Below are 19275 nucleotides of genomic sequence, written 5' to 3'. Positions count from 1 at the left end.
CCTCTCAAACAAACAAATAAATAAAATCTTAAAAAAAAATTGCAGGTGACTCAGAGGCACAGACTCCCAAGACATTTTATTTATTTTTATTTCTTTATTTCTTTATTTCTTTATTTATTTTCCCAAAACATTTTACTAGAACACAGGAACCAGCAAGTTCTTCCAGCTGCTAGGACACTTTTAAAAGCTGTTGTTTCTTATGTTTATGTTTAAGAAGTTGAGGCCAGAATTCTGGAGTGCAGGTTACCTGCTTGGTCATGGTCCTGTTTTCCCTTCCACAATAGGAAATAAAGTGATAGGTCTCAAAACAGTGATCTAATCAATGATGAAGGACCAAACAGTGAACCTGACCAGGCCGATGTGCAATGGTGCAGCTTTAAAGAGACAAATGGCCAGCTGATGGCATCAAAAGCCAAGTGAGAGGATGATTTTCTGAGAAAGGCTTAAGCATCATTCATGTTTCTTAATACGTTTTTGGTGCTTGTTCCCTGCAAAATGGGAGTTAAAACAAAGCAGCTACTTTCCCACCTACTCCATCTAGCTCATCCTCCTGGGTTGGTTGTCTGGAGTCCTTTCCAGGGCTGGAGCATCTCCCAGAATGGAACATCTGGGGGCTACGGCTGAGGCCTGAAACAGACCATGTCCTTTCCTGGGCTTGGGGGTTCCCTCTGAAGATAAAGCACCTTTCACTCACAGGAAGTGTTGGCAGGGAATTATTTCTCAAATAAGACAAACGTAACAGATTGCGCAGGAAATGCCATGTTGAAGAATGGTCTGGTTCTGGTCTCAATTTAATAGGCTCCCTGCAGCAGAGTTCAAGAGACAACTAACGAAGTAGATGAAGAGAAAAGCTTTCAATTCATACAACACTAACATCTCATTCAGTGTTTTTTTTTTTTCCTTAAACAGAAAACTGAATCCACAGAGAATTACACCTGTCCTATTTGTGTGCATCGCTGTGATTTTCTTCTATTTATGGCTTCTAACAGGAACTTTATAATTTTATCAACTACACAGTTAAATTAAGACAGAAACACAAGAAAAAGCAGCAGTAATAACACTCTGTGTCCTTAAATTGTCAGACAATGTATTATTTTGGATGATAATGATGAATGAATCTATTATCATGAATGATTCCTTATACATATAATTTTTAAATTTTATATATATATATATTTTAAAGATTTTACTTATTTATGAGAGACACACAGAGAGAGACAGAGACACAGGATGAGGAGAAGCAGGCTCCCCGCAAGGAGCCCAATGGGAGACTCAATCCTGGACCTCCGGGATCACACCCTGAGCCAAAGGCAGACACTCAATCACTGAGCCACGTGGGCGTTGCGATATTTGTTTAGGACTTTTTTTTTTAATATTTTATTTATTTATTCATGAGACACACAGAGAGAGAGAGAGAGAGGCACAGACACAGGCAGAAGCAGGCTCCATGCAGGGAGCCTGACGCAGGACTCAATCCCAGGTCTCCAGGATCACACCCTGGGCCAATGGCAGTGCTAAACTGCTGAGCCACCCAGGCTGCCCTGTTTAGGACCTAAATGCTATCAAAGCACATTCAAATACATTATCGTATTTGACGCAGATAAAGAAAAGTGATTATCTCAGGTAGATTTGGAAGAACCTTAGGTATTCCATTTTTAAAAAAGATTTGAGAGAGAGAGAGAGAGAGTAGGAGCACACAAGCAGGGGGAGTGGCAGAGGGAGAGGGGGAGAAGCAGGCTCCCAGCTGAGTGCAACTCAAATCCCAGGAGCTGAGATCCTGACCTGAGCAGAAGGCAGATGCTTAACCAACTGAGCCACCCAGGTGCTGCTTCCATCAGGTATTCCATTTTTTAAACTAAACTTATCCTTTCTACAGCTTTTTCATCCTTTCTACTTTTAGCTTTCATGGTATCTCTAGATCTGTCGTTTCCCAGCTCCTTAAGTGTTAGCTCATTTTCCCCAATTTTTTCTGGACGGTTCCTCTCATTTTTTTGTCCCTTAAAGGCCACACTGCTCTGTAGTCACTCTTGGCTTCATGATTTACTCACTGTGCAGCTTTGGCCACATTTCCTCATCTGTAAAATACCACCTAGGGTGAGAAGAAAAAGTAGTGTCTCTACTACGTAGAACCCTTAGGAGTACTTTGGATCCCTAAACTAAAAGCTGAAGAGCCTTTGACTAACACACTACATAAACTGTGGTCTTATCTCATAAACTTAATCTGAAACAGATTATTTCATAGGCTTTTTACAAAAAAATTTATTTAAGTAATCTCTACACCCAACGTGGGGCTCAAACTCATGACCAGGAGATCAAGAGTCCCATGTTCTTCCAACTGAGTCAGCCAGGCACCCCTTTGTAGACTTATTTACTTATTCATAAGAGACAGAGAGAGAGAGAGAGAGAGAGAGAGAGAGGGAGGCGCAGAGACACAGGCAGAGAAAGGCAGGGTCCATGCAGGGAGCCCGATGTGGGACTCAATCCGGGGTCTCTAGGATCAGGCCCTGGGCTGAAGGCGGTGCTAAACTGCTGAGCCACCAGGGCTGCCCTGTATACTTGTTTTAGGGCACAGAGTGAAAGGCATATAGAATGGTGACCTGAAAATTATTTCACCTGGTATGGTTCAATTTAAGATTAGTACTTGAAAACCATGAAATGACCAAAGATGTACTATTTGGTGAGGTCATAATTGTGGTCTATGAAATCAGGTGCCAAGGAGATAATTATAATGCCAAGAATACAGTTTGACTTCCTTAGCAGGCTCACATGGAAAGATAAATCACCACCTTCATCCAAGCAAGTCCTGGCTTAAACATGGAGATCTTTAGGAATTATCTAATAGAGTAAGAAAAATCGTGAAAGACAAAAAGGTGACAAAGTTTATATTTTAATATACGTCTGATGATTTCATGTTTAACTAGATTTAAAGTTTTATGTTCTTCTTTTTTTTTTTTTTCCTGCTGTGAAGAACTGTACCCCCCCCCTCCCGCCCCCTATGACAGTTTGGACATAACCACCAAAGAGTAGCAATGCAGGGGTTAAGAGACACTAAATACCACAATCTTATCCCCATCAAGTCAAAGATCTCCACTCAAAAGTCAGTTTGAAGCCTTCAAGGTCAAAGAGATACTTCAGTAATTTGATGTTAAAAATAAAACTAGGGATCCCTGGGTGGCGCAGCGGTTTGGCGCCTGCCTTTGGCTCAGGACGCGATCCTGGAGACCCAGGATCGAATCCCATATCGGGCTCCCGGTGCATGGAGCCTGCTTCTCCCTCTGCTCGTGTCTCTGTCTCTCTCTCTCTCTCTGTGTGTGTGAATATCATAAATAAATAAATAAATTAAAAAAAAATAAAAATAAAAATAAAACTATATAGTGACCATATCACCATAAAAGCCATAAAATAGTGGTGTCAGTTTGCATACAAGTAGTGCAAAGTCTCCAGGATGGGATTAAAGTTTTAGGATGGTTTAGATTAGATGAATGGCTATTACACTTAATGCATTTACTGGAATTTCTCAAGCCTCCTACTTCTGTTTCCTATATTCAGAAATAATGTCTCTGGACTTTTTTTTTTTTTAAAGATTTTATTTATTTATTCATGAAAGACACAGAGAGAGGCAGAGACACAGGCAGAGAAGCAGGCTCCATGCAGGGAACCCGACGATCCTAGTCTCCAGGATCACACCCCGGGCTGAAGGCGGCGCTAAACCGCTAAGCCACCGGAGCTGTCCTGTCTCTGGACTTTAAAAACTACCTTTTTAGCTGTTTATAAAGCTTTGAGAGAGGTATTTTTTTCTCTTTAGTCCAAAGAGTCAAAGGCAATTTCCAATGATTTTTTTTTAAGACCCATCCAAAGAGCTTAGCGTAAAATATGGTATGAGCAACCTTATCAAAATATTTCACTACATTAACAAGATAATTTGGTTAGCCAGAATATTGCTCTTCTTATACTGTCTTATTAAGACATTAATAGATAAAAAGTTATCTAAAACCACACAGCCAAAACCAAAAAACCAAAAGCCCACATGCTTAAACTGAACAGAACCCATCTGACTTTGTGGCCAAAAGTGAACATTTCCTGCCTCTTGCATGGTTAGGAAATAATGGCTAGTACTCAATTTAGGGGTTAATATTTTTCTTGTAAGGAAATACAACTCTGTCTGCTTGGGGATGTCTCAGTAATTCACAATTCTCAGTTCTGAGTGTAAAAGATTCTATGATGTCTCAAGTAATAGATTTTGTGACTAACTGAAATTAGTGTTGACCTTTTTTTTTTTTTTTTTGGTGGGCCTGAAACATGGTCAGTGAAATCAGCAGCAGAGCCATGTGCTTAAAATCAGTTTGATTTCAGTTAGGTATTATATGAGCATAGTATTGGATGGGACTCACAGTGGGGCGGGGTGGGGCTTAAATTTATTTAAGCTTGAAATCTTTCATACACAGATGGGGCTTTGGATACAGACTGAATTTTTTGTTTGAGACCTAATTACTAGGAGGCTCAGGGGGACACGGAATGCCCTGCAGAGCTGTCATTCTTGCCAATAGATCGCGTGTGTCCTGGCTTCTCAGCCACTTCTACACGACGGGGCCAGCCAAGGTCCTTTACTTCGGACCCTTGGAGGGGGCAATACAAGAGCTGGCCTTAGAGCTTAACTAGTCTTGAGAATGTGAACAGAACAGAGAGGATGAAATGGCCTGGGTCCACACGGAGGCACACGGATTCTCTGGGGTCTTTCCAAAGGCCGGGCAAGAGCAATGCTGACACCTACCATACGCCAGTCTGAAACAGCACCTGCTGCGTGCAAAAAGCTCCATAAAACTCTGCTGAACAAAGGCAATGAAGGTGGTTCCGTTTCTTTTTGGGCCTCAGTGCAACTGTTTTCTCCAGGCCAGCGGGCTGCCCTCCCCTCCTCACCCAGGCCCTGGAAGAACCCCAGGGCCGACTCCCAGCAGTCTAGGGTAAACCAAGTGCAGAGAAAACTTAGCTTAGCGTCTGGGCCAGCTGCACCGCACCGCCAGCGGGGCTTCAGGTCAACTGGTTGTGCGGCTCGGGTCGCGTGCTGGGTCGTCCCAACATCCAGTCCTTTCTCCAGAGCCCTTGACATTCGTGGGCAACCGTAGGGGTTGGCTGGCTTCCCTACGGACGCTTACCTGGCCTCAGGGCTGGCCTCCCACCCGCAACGTCTGGGGCAAAGCGAACCACGACCTGTGGATCGCAGGCGCGGCCCAGCGTCTGCGCACGCGCAGTCCTTCCGCCGTGGCTGCCCCCGCTCGCCCTAGGCTCATTCTTGCCAACTGCGCATGCGGGAGGCGGGCACTCCTCTTCGCGTGCGGTCCGTAGCGTTGCAGAGAACCAAGCAGATCAGAGGACTTTGGCAGAAGCCCCGCCTCCTTTCGTTTCCCAGGCGTCGGACCTCCCTCTGGCGTGAGGGGCGGGGAGGGGGGGAGGGGAGGTCGCCGCGCGCGTCGCGGCGCGGCCGTCTCCGCCTCCTTTCCAGCAGCCAATCCCGCAGGCAGGGCGCCGGGCGCGCGCACGCTCTCTGGAGTTTAACGGCCGCGAGAGGCCGCTGCCCGACCCCGACATCGGCTGTGGGAGCAGCGGCCAGGTAAGCGGTCGCCGGACGAGGCTTGGAAGACGCGGCCTCGGAAGAACCCCAAGTGTCCTGATGACTAGGGCGGGGGAGGACGACGGCCACGCCACGCAACCCCACCTCATCCCTGCGGCGTGTGGGGGCTTCGCCTTTTCTAGACTCCGTGCCCTTGAGTGACACCCGCGCGGCCCAATCGCGGAGCGCTTCTTCCCGAGGGGCGGAGGCTTGTGGGATTTTTCTTCTTCTTCTTCTTCTTTTTTTTTTTTTTTTTGGACGGTCTTCCTTAGTTTACTTCGGGAATCATGATAGAAGTTATTGGAGCGGTGGCTTTTCCTCCCGCCTCCCCGCGGCCTCCGGGGTAGGCGGCTGCGTTCGGTGGCTCTCCCTCGCCATCCCCCTTTGACCCGGGAGCCGCCAGGCGCGTTGAGGTCTGCCTGCGAGGGCGAGGATGCCCGGATCTGGCCTCAAAACCTCTGGAATTCTCTCTTCCTTACCCCCCCCACCCCCACCCCCAGGCTTCCAGCAAGCGCAGCGCCGGTTTCACTTCCTTAGGGTCCGCAGACCCCGATTTGTTCTTTTATTTTCTTTACCCCCCCCCCCCCGGGGTCATGGGGACCGAGAGCACAACATTTCGTTACCGGGACATACAAAAATGTCTTCTGTGTTTATATCGGTTGTCCATCGAGTTTCGTTTTATATTGTCTTTTTAAAAGAAATTTCGCATTTATGTCGTGGTCCCCTCCCCCCTCACCTTCTTCCTTCCCGCCCCCATCCCCACCCCCTCCGCCGCTGGAGAAGCATCTTTGCATCTCGAGTGGTTTTCCTGCTGCATCTTCCGCATCCGGATTATCTCGGCGGTGCTGGAGGTGGTGGAGGATAATAGATGGGGTTGCAGATCCAGGTCCCTGGAGAGCTTGTGTTTTCCCAGTAGAAGAGCAGGGTGATTTGGATCCAGGTATTTTCGTTGCCAGTTGGAAGATGCAGCTCCAGACTTTTTCAGTACCCCATTTGTGGTTGGCGATGGGCTGAGCCCCCTGGGAGAAATCCATTTAGGTAGGTCTGGTTACCCTTGGCTTTCACAAACCTTTATCTCCCTGAAGGAAATGGTTCTTTTATGAAGTGATTTTTTTTTTTTAAGGTTGTGCTTTATAAAACTAGTCCCTAGGAAATGGAATCAGAATATTAGGTGGTTTTCCTCTCTTGCACTCTCTAAACTTTTTATCTTGTAAGCGGCATAGATTTTTGTTTTTCTCTTGCTCCTTCACTTTTTTTTTTTTAAAGAATTTATTTATTCATGAGAGACACAGAGAGAGAGAGAGAGAGAGAGGCAGAGACATAGGCAGCAGGGAGCCTACTGTGGTACTCGATCCCAGGACCCAGGATCAAGACCGGAGCCAAAGGCAGACTCTCAACTGCTGAGCCACCCAGGCACTTGTTCCTTCACTTTTTAAAAAAATACATGAATTCCCTAAGAAGGAAGCATGGTGTTTGATTTGTTGTAGCCAGTTTGCCTCCATACACCTAGCATCAGTTAACCTGCATCAATTAGGTTTTTTTTAGTTGACCAGGCAAATGGTTTTTAAACAAGTAATACATGCTTAGAGTGCAAAATGCATTTCTTCCACCCCTACCTTCCAGCCAATGGAGAAACAACCATTTGATTGGCTGTGTTGAATACTAAATTAAATACTAAGTCGTTCTGATTTATCTATTTGATGTGTAGATCAACAAGCATGGATCCTTGGTAGAACTTAATAAATAAATGAACAAAGCATATAAGTATTCCAATTGTTAGAGTAGAATTGTGTCTAGAAACTTAATAATTAAACACATAAAATTCTGAAATACTACAGGGAAAAGATGATGCTACTTTTTTTGCAAATGATCCTTATTGTAGATTTTTGAGATATAATTCACCTCATAAAATGCATCCCTTTGGGCAGCCCGAGTGGCTCCAGTGGCTCCAGTGGCTACCGTCTTTGGCCCAGAGGCGTGATTCTGAAGACCCAGGATCAAGTCCCACATCTGGCTCCCTGCGAGGAGCCTACTTCTCCCTTTGCCTGTGTCTCTGCCTCTGCCTCTCTCTCTCTCTCTCTCTGTCTGTCTCTCATGAATAATAAATAAAATCTTTAAAAAAATAAATAAAATGCATCCCTTTAAAGTGTACAATTCATAGGTTTTTAGTGTATTCACAGATGGGTTATGCAGCCATCACCACTATATAATTCCAGTACTTTTCATCACCCCCAAAATAGACTCCATACCCATTTTTGGTCACTTCTCTTGTCTCTTTCCCCCAACTTCTGGCAACCATAAATCTACTTTTTGTCTCAAGAGATTTGCTCATTCTAGATTTTTCACATAAATGGAATCCTACACCATGTGATCTTTTACTGAGTTTCTTTTACTTAAACATAATATTTCAGTGTTTATCCACATTGTAGTATGTATCAATATTTCATTCCTTTTTTTTTTTTTAAAGAATTTATTTATTCATATGAAACACAGAGAAAAGCAGAGACATACACAGAGGGAGAAGCAAGCTCCCTGCAGGGAGCCTGATGCGGGACTCCATCCCAGGACCCCAGGATCACAACCTGAGCTGAAGGCAAATGCTCAACCACTGAGCCACCCAGGCACCCTTATTCCTTTTTATGGTTGAGAAATATTCCATTTTATGTATATAATACAGCACATTTGTTTTTCTGTTCATCAATTGATGAACATGTGGGCTGTTTGCATTTTGACTATTAAACTGTTGCTCTTCTTACTGTAGACTTGTATAAAAGGATGAAGATTTCCAAAGTAGTGAAAAGACAGTTGCTAGGTTTAGTGGCTTTTTATAGTATTTTTTTCCTCCATTCATTTTCAGACTCTTGGGAGCTTAGAATATTTCACAGTTCTGAATGTTAGCAACTGAAAATGCCTGTAGACGATGAAGCATCTGAAGATGACTCGGATTCAGTTTCTTCAAACATTGAAAGAACCTACATTTTCAAATAAGAGAGTATAACAATTTCTGTACACTATGGAAGATTTTGATTTGGTGAAATCCTTACGAAAAACTTCATGTTCTGTAGAATCTGATATAAAAAATTCTCCCCCTTTTGGACTGAACTTAAATACTAATAGGTAAGAATGGGATAGGTAGATTTTTATTTTATTAATGTAACTACAAAACAAAATAAGTTTATTTGCATAATTTACCCAAATAGTGTCATAGTTTTTTGTTCCCATTTAAATAACAACAACAGCTGGTGACCAGGAAGTGTTCAGGGATAAGTTGTTTAAGTTAAGAGTAGTTTCAGTCTTTCTCTGTTTTTCATTTATCCCAGAGGCCATGTCCTTTTGTGTGGGAACATTGTGAAAAAGAAATTTTCCTAATTATAGTTCTCTTTACACTTTTTAAAATTTCTTTTTTTTAAATATTGTTTTACTTTTAAAAATTTCTGATAGATTGTAGCATTTCTTTAAAATTTAGTTGCCTAAATATTTCTACATTTTAAATGTTTAATATTTCAGGACTACTTCACCTATGTGGGAAAGTAGCAAAGTTGAATACTAGGAAGTAAGCAAAGAAACATACCTTAGTATGCTGTCGAACAATGCATTTTATGCATTTTCTTTCTTCTTTCTTTCTTTTTTTTTTTTTTTTTTACAGTTTGTTTGTTTATTTATTTATTTATTTGAGACACAGAGAGGCAGAGGAAGAAGCAGACTTCCCTACAGGGAGCCCGATTCAGGACTTGATTCCTGGACTCTAGGATCACGGCACACACTCAACCACTCCCTTGCATTTTCGTTTTAAACTATCCCATTTTTTAAAAAATATTTATTTAGTCATGAGAGATACACAGAGTGAGAGGCAGAGACATAGGCAGAGGGAGAAGCAGCCTCCATGCAGGGAGCCCAATATGGGACTCGATCCTGGGACCCAGGATCATGGCCTGAGCCAAAGGCAAATGCTCAACTGCTGAGCCACCCAGGCATCCCTTGTTTGATTTGTTTTTATTTAGAGCCTATTTGCTCTCATTTTGTACATAATCTGAAAAATGTGATTATTTGATTTCTAAATTTCTGGTACTTAAAAACAGTAAAGAGGCAGAGCCCAAGAGAGAGGAGACCAGCTATAACAAGCAGGTGCAATGAAGCAACAACACAGCAGTCTGGGACCTACTGGTAAAGGGTCAAATGTCTATGTGTTAGAGCAAGCTTGAGCAGGGGGAGAGGGAGAAAGGAAAAAGTAGACTCTGCTCATCAGGGAGCTCCATGTGGGGCTTGACCACAAACCCTAGGATCACTGCCCAAGCTGAAGGCAGATGCTTAACCAGCTGAGCCATCTAGGTGTCCCTAACCATAATAGATCTTAAAGAAATTGTGTATAGTAAATAAATTCATTAATTTTTTTTAGATTTTTTTTTAAGATTTATTTATTCATAAGAGACAGAGAGAGAGAGAGAGAGAGAGAGAGAGGAGAGAAGCAGAGACAGAGACCGAGGGAGAAGCAGGCTCCATGCAGGGAGCCCGATGTGGGACTCCATCCCAGGTCTCCAGGATCATACCCTAGGCTGAAGGCGGCACTAAACCACTGAGCCACCTGGGCTTCCCTAAATGCATTAATTCTTTAAAAAGTTTGTTCATTCTCTTCCCTCCTTTGGAGGAATTTAAAGCAGCTTACAAGAACATATGAAACAAGAATGCAGAGTGAAAGCAGGGGAAATGTGTATGGGAAATGGTTCAGGAGAGATGTCTGCCTTTGTAATCTATACCCACATAGTGAAAGTCTTTTTCCTGTATCACTTGGTGGCCCCCCCCCCTTAAAAATATTTTATTTAAAAATTTTTTTATTTTTATTTGTTTAAAGATTGTACTTATTTATTCATTAGAGACAGAGAAGCAGAGACACAGGCAGAGAGAGGCTCCTCGCAGGGAGCCCGGTACAGGACTCGATACCAGGACCCTGGGATCATGCCCTGAGCCAAAGTCAGATGCTCAACATCTTGAGCCACCCAGGCACCCCTAAAATTTTTTAAAAATGTAATCTCTACCTCCAGCATGGGGCTTGAACTTACTACCCCAAAATCAAGAGTCATGTGTTCCACCAACTGAGCCAGCTGGATGCCCCCTAAATGTGCCCTTCTAATGAAATTATGTAACTGAACTTGTCTCTCTTTTCATTTTGACTGGCAGTTAAACCGGTCAAATTTAGACTTAATTATTATACAACCGTGTTAAACCCATTATGGACAACATGTATGTTCTTTCCCTTGAATTTTTATTAATCTGTCTCTGATCTTCCTCATTGCTATTTTTTTTGTTATTTTCTTGAGGGTGTTTTTTTTTTTTTTTAAGATTTTTATTTATTCATGAGAGAGAGAGAGAGACAGGCAGAGAGACAGGCAGAGGAAGAAGCAGGCTCAGCCTATGCCGGAGCCTGACTCAGGACTCGATCCTGGGACCCCAGGGTCATGCCCTGGGCCAAAGGCAGGCACTAAACTGCTGAGCCACCCAGGGATCCCCTTTTTAATGAATTCTTTATGAAACAATGTAGGGTATCGATAAATAAATGAAAATGACCTCTTAGACTGGATTTTATTTTATTATTTTATTTTTTATTTTTATTTTTTTTAAGATGTTATTTATTTACTCATAGGGACAGAGAGAGAGAGGCAGAGACACAGGCAGAGGGAGAAGCAGGCTCCATGAAGAGAGCCTGACGTGGGACTCGATCCAGGGTCTCCCGGATCATGCCCTGGGCTGCAGGCGGCACTAAGCCGCTGCGCCACCAGGGCTACCCCCAGACTGGATTTTATCTATCTATCTATCTATTTATTTATTTATTTTATTATTTTTTTAAGATTTTATTTTATTGATTGATGAGAGACACAGAGCCCCCAGACTGGATTTTAAATATTTTTTTAAATTTTTATTTATTTATGATAGTCACAGAGAGAGAGAGAGAGAGAGAGGCAGAGACACAAGCAGAGGGAGAAGCAGGCTCCATGCACCGGGAACCCGATGTGGGATTCGATCCTGGATCTCCAGGATCGCGCCCCGGGCCAAAGGCAGGCGCCAAACCGCTGCGCCACCCAGGGATCCCCAGACTGGATTTTAAACAGAGTTGATTGTCCTTAATTATGCTTTGTGTTTTTATAAAGCAAATCTGAAATAACTTCCTCTCAAGTTTGGGAAAGCAGTCTTCCTGGAAAGAATCAGTGCTGTTTTACATAATGAATAGGCTAAGTCCTGAATATTTGCTGCTAATTTGCTTGGCACAGCTTTTATTCAAAGATAGTTCAAAGATAAGCATCGGCTTATCAAGCCCACTTTGGGGGATCCAATTAACAAGACTTGACTACAGTCTGGCCAGTAGAGAAAGAATCTTCGCTACAAAAAAAGGGCTGTTCTTACAGTAGAGTGAAATAATCCTCTGGAATGATTGAGATTGGAGAAGCTGGGACCTTTTTATTATTGTATAGCAGAAACTTCTATTTTCTGCTAGTGCTTTGGAGTGTTCTCTCACTTCTGGAGGTCTTTCTGTGGGGTTCTTTAAAGAAATATGTGCTGTCTTTTTACTGCTGTTTTCCTTTTGTGGACAAATGTGATCAGATTTTAAACAAATGAGGTGCCCTTAAGAAGGATTAAATATCAGTGGTTTTGTACTACTCTGCTAAACTTGAACTGCTGAATTATTCAACACTTTGTAGAATGAAGAAAACCATTTGAATTATTTATGTTTCAACAGAAGTAGTCCCCACCTTAGTACAAATGGGGTATCCTCTTTCTCAGGGAAGACCAGACCATCTGTAATTCAAGGTCCACTTGAAGTCCTCACCTCTTTAATGCAAGAGCTACAAAACAGTGGAAAGACTGATTTGGAACTTTGGAAAAACTGTGAGGTATCTAGTTTTGTTTTATTTGTGGAATTTTAAAAAATATATTTGTAAATGTACCTCCACTAAACTCTAAATTAATAGAAATTTATATGTTAAAGAGTATGATATTATTGCTATAATAAAGTGATCAAATATAGTAATTGGGGAGCAACATTGAACGAATAAGAAAAAAGATGATCAAGAGTATGTTTGAACAAATATTGGTGATTAGACTCAGTAATTTATATTTTATTTTATTATTTTTTTTATTTTTAAAATTTTATTTATTAAGTCGTGGGAGACAGAGAGAGAGGCAGAGAGAGAAGCAGGTTCCCTGTGGGGAACCCGATGTGGGACTCGATCCCCATACTCCTGGATCACACCCTGAGCGGAAGGCAGACGCTCAACCACTGAGCCACCCAGGCGTCCCAGTAATTTATATTTTAAAGGTCAACTAAAATGCTAGCTTTGTTCAGGGAAGTGAAAATTCCAGTATTATTAATACTGTTACTAATTTTTTAAAAAGATTTTATTTATTTATTCATGAGAGACAGAGAGAAGGAGAGAGAGAGTGGTGCAGAGACACAGGCAGAGAAAGAAGCAGGCTCCATGCTGGGAGCCCAATGTGGGACTGGATCCATGGTCTCCAGGATCACGCCCTGGGCCAAAGGCTGTGCTAAATTGCTGAGCCACCTGGGCTGCCCTACTGTTACTAATTCTAATGTTTTAAGCAATTCATACAGAATTGTTATCGTTTTGAAAAACCCAAATCCTCTTTGAAATATTTTGATTACTTCTAAATTAAGGTGTCTATTTAGTAATGCCTTATCACATGTAGTTGTGATGTATTGTATTGAATTATGTTGATTTTTCATATCGGTAGTTCTTTCTTTGGTCCATAGGTTATTTTTATTTTTTATTTTTTATTTTTTTGGTCCATAGGTTAAATTGTGATATAAACATTTAACAGTTAAGAGAATACATAAATTTTGTTTCACAGAAAAATGCACTAGTTAGATTTTTCCAAGGCTAGATTTGGTAATGCTTTATAAAAATGTATAAAACATTATTATTATTAAATTCTTCAGGGAACAATAGATTTTAAATGTTTATCATACTTTTAAAATCATTATTTATGTTATTTTCCAAATGTATTATACATGGAATGAAGGAATACCCCTGGTTTAAGGGTTCAGTAGGAGCCACCCCTAAGTATAATTATTTGTATTCATTATCCAGAATCATTGAAGTTCTAAAAATGACCAAGTATTATTGAAGACTTTAAGAAAATTCAGTTATGTTCTGTACAATTTTTATATTTTTTCCGTATGATAATCAGTATATGCTAAAGTAAGAGACCTATAAAATGATGTAATTAAAAATGGAATGTTTTGTGAAATGTTTACCATAATATACTTACTCATTAGCTTATGAACCTGTATTAGCATGCTTTTAAAAAAATAAGGCATTACTCTCCTGGCAAATTCACAGTTTATTTATTTATTTTATTTATAAAAGATTTATTTATTTATTCAGAGAGAGAGAGAGAGGCAGAGACACAGGCAGAGGGGAGAAGCAGGCTCCACACAGGAAGCCTGATTTAGGACTCGATCCCGGGTCTCCGGGATCACACCCCAGGCTGCAGGCAGCAGTAAACCATTGCGCCACCGGGGCTGCCGGCAAATCCACAGTTTAATTAGAAAATGTTACTTTTAGTACTTTGAAATGAGCATCTTAGTTTCAGAATATATTTGTGAATTTAAGATACAGTTTTTTGGGGCACCTGGGTGGCTCAGTGGTTGAGCGTCTGCCTTTGGCTCAGGTTGTGATCCTGGGGTCCTGGAGTCAAGTCCTGCATTCGGCTCCCCATAGGGAGCCTGCTTCTCCCTCTGCCTGTCTCTGCCTCTCTCTCTGTCATGAATAAATAAATAAACCTAAAAAAAAAAAAACAACAGATTTTTATAAGCCAGCATTCCAACCAGATACTTACACTTTAACATTTGAACCAGTTTCTATATACCCCTTCTCCTTCAGCTGTGATACAATACTATTATTTTATTATGTTTAATAATAATTGACTACTTAATTTTTGTAATGTAGACATGTAATTGATTATTCAGTGAATATTTTTCTTTAAATTTATTTATTCATTTGAGAGAGAGAGACTGTGCCCGTGTTTGTACAAGTAGTGGGGAGGCTCAGAGGCAGAGGGAGAAACAGGCTCCCCGCTGAGCAGGGAGCCCATTGGGGCTCTACCCTAGGATCCCAGGATCATGACCTGAGCTGATGGCAGATGTATAACTGAGACACCCAGGTGCCCCCCACTCAATAGTTTAAGATACTTCTTACTTTGACAGAATATGAAATATCCTTCTAGTCATTTCAGTAGAATTTCCACAGTGTATTAGTGTGTTTTGTGTCATACAAGAAACCCAAAATCTTCTGATGTTTTAGTGTGTACCATTTTAGGAAGAATCAGAAGGCTAAGGGTTGTGCAAGTCTTATTCCTGACTCTTCCCTAAATTTCGTGCTTTCATTTTCATTTCAGAAATAGTAACATTTCTTTGATTTCTACCATTTATAAGGTAAAATCTATGTTATTAAAACAAAACATAAAACCTTCTGTGGAGCTCAGAGCTCTGGAGATCTGATTTCTTTAGAATTTCTTTCTGAAACCTCTTTCCTGGAATTCTTTTTTTTTCAATACAGATTTTATTTATTTAATCATGAGAGACACAGAGAGAGAGACACAGAGACACAGGCAGAGGGAGAAGCAGGCTCCATGCATGCAACCTGACGTGGGACTCGATCCCGGGGCTCCAGGATCACGTCCTGGGCCAAAGGCAGGCGCCAAACCACTGAGCCATCCAGGGATCCCCTCTTTCCTGGAATTCTTTTTTTTTTTTTTTTTTAAGAGATTCAAAGAATCTCTCTCTTTTTTTTTTTTTAATTTATTTATTTATGATAGTCACAGAGAGAGAGAGAGAGAGAGAGAGAGGCAGAGACACAGGCAGAGGGAGAAGCAGGCTCCATGCGCTGGGAGCCCAATGTGGGATTCGATCCCGGGTCTCCAGGATCGCGCCCTGGGCCAAAGGCAGGCGCCAAACCGCTGCGCCACCCAGGGATCCCCTTTCCTGGAATTCTTAAGTTTATTGTTGCTTAACTTTGAGAAGGTTATACATTTTGATTCATGGAGAATAATTTTTAACACATTTACATAGAATTTAATATATTCTTAAATATTTGTTGTTTCTAATATTTCTGTAATGGTAAATTTTTAAAGCACATTATTAGCTAATTTGTCTTAATTCATTATTTTAGCACTTAGGGTTACTGATTATGTATGAAAGAGCAATGGTTATATGGTAATAGTTACTGTAAGCGTACCATTTATTATCTTTTTTTTTTTTTTAAATTTTTATTTATTTATGATAGTCACAGAGAGAGAGAGAGAGAGGTGCAGAGACATAGGCAGAGGGAGAAGCAGGCTCCATGCACCGGGAGCCCGACGTGGGATTCGATCCCGGGTCTCCAGGACCGCGCCCTGGGCCAAAGGCAGGCGCCAAACCGCTGCGCCACCCAGGGATCCCCGTACCATTTATTATCTATTTGCCAAGTAGTAAACACTTTTTGTCAGTGGTTTTCAACCTCATTAGACCCAAAGCCCTCATTTTATAATTTTACAATTAAATTAGTAATTTACAAATACATTTTACAATTTTAAAAATAACATCAGCTTATATTATCCTGAAGTGAACTTCACAAATATATCCTGCATGTACCCACCTCAAAAACTATCATCCTCTTAACTGTGATGTGGAGGAGGAATAAAAACTTATTTATAATATCTAAACAGATATTTCAGTATATAAGGTCTCAGGTACATCCACGTTAGAAGACAAAATGAAGCACAGTCAGGGGTTTGTATGTAGACTCATCATGATGGCAGCAGCTGCAGACATGGACTGATACAACTGTATTGTATTGATGATCCAGCACGGCATTTGGTGACTTGATTTTCTTTTTTTCTTTTTTCTTTTTTTTTTTTTTGTGTGTGACTTGATTTTCTGAAATGGTGATCAATTTCTGATCAAGCTCTGAGACAAACTTTAACATCTTTGTGGTTGGATTCCTAGACAATTTGGTGATTGGAAAGCTGTGCAAAATACATGGTATTTTTATAATATAAAATGGACACAGAACAGTTTTTCATTGTTGGGGACTGTCCTGTGATTTAAATCCCTGGACTGCCCACTAAGTGCTGGTAGTACCTTCACTATCTTTGTGACAGTCATGACCTCACAGGTTTTCAAAATACAGTTCCCCCATTGAGATCACTGCTTCGCATGCATCATGTTTGAATTTAAAATTTAATCTCCCAGCCACCTATGAAGTATTACTCTTCCCATTTTATGAATTCATAAGAAGCACAAGTGAAATTTACTTGTTGAAGACCACATAGTTTATTAGTGGAGAGCTGGGAATCCCTAGGATGTCAAAGCCAATGGGATACTTATGAGGCCAGACTACAGCAACCCCATTTAGGCTAATAGCATCAAAAGCTGTGTGCAGGGGAAAGCTTTAATTAGATGGTCAAATTCTCCAAAAGTATGTAAATTGCAGGTCATGTAATTAATTTTAGTTAGAAATGAATAGTAATTCTGTGAGTAATGTTATTTGCTGCATTTATAATGCTCTTAAATATGTTTATTGAAAATTAGAATATTATAAAATCTGACTAGGAGAACAAAATCTTCTCTACCAGTTTATATCCTGGGTAAGCCCTATTCATTTGTATCCTAAATAAGAAAATGATAATAAGGATGGGATTAACATTAAGTGTGTCACATAATATGAAGCCATATTTTTTTGGTTATGTATGTTAGTCTGTCATTGTAGTTTTGTTGTTGTAGTTTAATACTGTGTTATTAATAACTTTATCAGGTTAAAATAATGCCTAAAGTATTTAAGTTAGTGTAACTTAATAAGAACACTGTTGCCTGATTTCTTGTTACTTCATGTTTACTTCATGTTGTAGATAAATTGAGAAGATAAGGATCTGAATTTGATATAGTCTACCTTAACCTGAAGCTAGGTGATTTAGAATTAATACTAGCTATCAGTACTGTTCTATTTCAATTTGAAGGTTTCCTTTTCCTTTTTTTTTTTTTTTAAAGATTTTATTTATTTATGCATGAGAGACAGAGAGAGAGAGAGAGGCAAAGACACAGGCAGAGGGAGAAGCAGGCTCCATGCAGGGAGCCCAATGTGGGACTGGATCCTGGGTCTCCAGAATTCCACCCTGGACTGAAGGTGGCGCTAAACTGAGCCACCATGGCTGCCCTGAAGGTTTCCTTTTCCAATCCTGAGTTTTTACTTTCTTCTCTTTAATACTGTTATATAGCTTTCTTTTTTGGTTTTTTTTTTTTTGTTTTTTTTTGGTAAACTATTTATTTATGAGAGACACACAGAGAGAGGCAGAGACACAGAGGGAGAAGCAGGCTCCTCCCAGGAAGCCCAATGTGGGACTAGATTCCTGGACCTGGGATCTCACCCTGAGCTGAAGGCAGATGTTCAACTGCTGAGCCACCCAGGCATTCTTGTTATATAGCTTTCAACTTAATTCTGCTCTGTTGTGGTTATAGAACTGGCTTTCAGCATTAATCTGAAGGGCCTCTAGATTGTGTAGTCTGTAGTACCAAGAAAAAAATCAGCTACAAATTCACATTATTTTTAAAGATTTTATTTATTTATTCATGAGAGACACATAGACACAGGCAGAGGGAGAAGCAGGCTCCATGTAGGGAGCCCAATGTGGGACTCGATTCTGGATCTCCAGGATCAGGCCCCGGGCTAAAGGCAGCACTAAACTGCTGAGCCACCTGGGCTGCCCCCCCCCCCCCGCCTTTTTAGTAACTCTATCCCCAACGTGAGGCTCCAACCTCAGGACCCCAAGATCAAGAGTTGCATTTTCTACTAACTGAGCCAGCCATGGGCCCCTGAAATTCCATTTTTATATACTCAGACTGCCTGAGTGCCCACTCTTTCCTTGCATTGTGTCCTAGATGCTGGAGACAGGTTAACAAAGTGAACAAGATGCTCTCTCATGTGGTAAATGTTATGAAGGCAATACACAGGATGACAGAGAGCCAACTGTAGAATGGTTTGGGGAAAAAGCTATCTTTGAGAGGGTGACAGTTAAGCTGAAATTGCAGAAAGGCAGAAGCATAAGAGCAAAGAACTTTCTGGGTAGAGGGTACAGTGGCAAAGCTTTTGAGGTGGAAGACAGTTTTGCATGTTTAGGGAAAAGGTAGAGGCCAGTTAGGCTGGTGTGCACTGAGAGAGGGAAAGAGAGGGATGAGATTGGGAGTTGTGCACAGGCCAGTTCATTCAGCACCCTATAAGGAAGACAGGAGTGGAAAAACAGTTGAAAGGTTTTTTTTTTTTTTTTTTTTTTTTTAGTTGAAAGGTTTTAAACAGGGAAGCTATTTTTCATTTTAGCTATTTATTCACATTGTGTATTATTGCATAAAGTCTGTTACTGAAAGTACACTAGCCTTTTTTTTTTAAGATTTTATTTTTATTTATTCATGAGAGAGAGAGAGAGAGGCAGAAACACAGGCAGAGGGAGAAGCAGGCTCCATGCAGGGAGCCTGATGTGGGACTCGATCCCGGGACTCCAGGATCATACCTCAAGCCAAAGGCAGGCATTCAACCACTGAGCCACCCAGGCATCCTTGAAAGTACACTAACCTTGAGACTGAATTTAGCCTCTGGAGATCTCCTTGCCTCCTTTTCTGCCATGTT

General features: G+C 41.2%; 1 protein-coding gene across 9 annotated transcripts in view; it reads left to right on the top strand.

Annotated features, from left to right (window-relative positions):
* Positions 1–5463: 5463 nt before the first annotated feature.
* MPHOSPH9 (M-phase phosphoprotein 9) overlaps positions 5464–19275 on the top strand; it is a 65315-nt gene continuing 51503 nt past the window's right edge. For 5 of the 9 annotated variants that reach the window (XM_055321984.1, XM_055321983.1, XM_055321981.1 and 2 more), the window contains exons 1-3: positions 5464–5608; positions 8466–8725; positions 12339–12492. In XM_055321984.1, the coding sequence (XP_055177959.1) occupies positions 8622–8725; positions 12339–12492 (258 nt within the window). In that variant the 5' untranslated portion in view covers positions 5464–5608; positions 8466–8621. Of the gene's footprint in view, positions 5609–6423; positions 6647–8465; positions 8726–12338; positions 12493–19275 lie in introns of those variants that run through there. The other 4 variants (XM_055321982.1, XM_055321988.1, XM_055321987.1 and 1 more) reach the window with 4 other exon arrangements.

Source organism: Nyctereutes procyonoides, unplaced genomic scaffold (assembly GCF_905146905.1).
Source record: "Nyctereutes procyonoides isolate TBG_1078 unplaced genomic scaffold, NYPRO_anot_genome, whole genome shotgun sequence".
Lineage (NCBI taxonomy): Eukaryota > Metazoa > Chordata > Mammalia > Carnivora > Canidae > Nyctereutes > Nyctereutes procyonoides.
The sequence above is the reverse complement of the archived record's forward strand: the minus strand, read 5'-3'. Positions and strand labels throughout refer to the sequence as shown.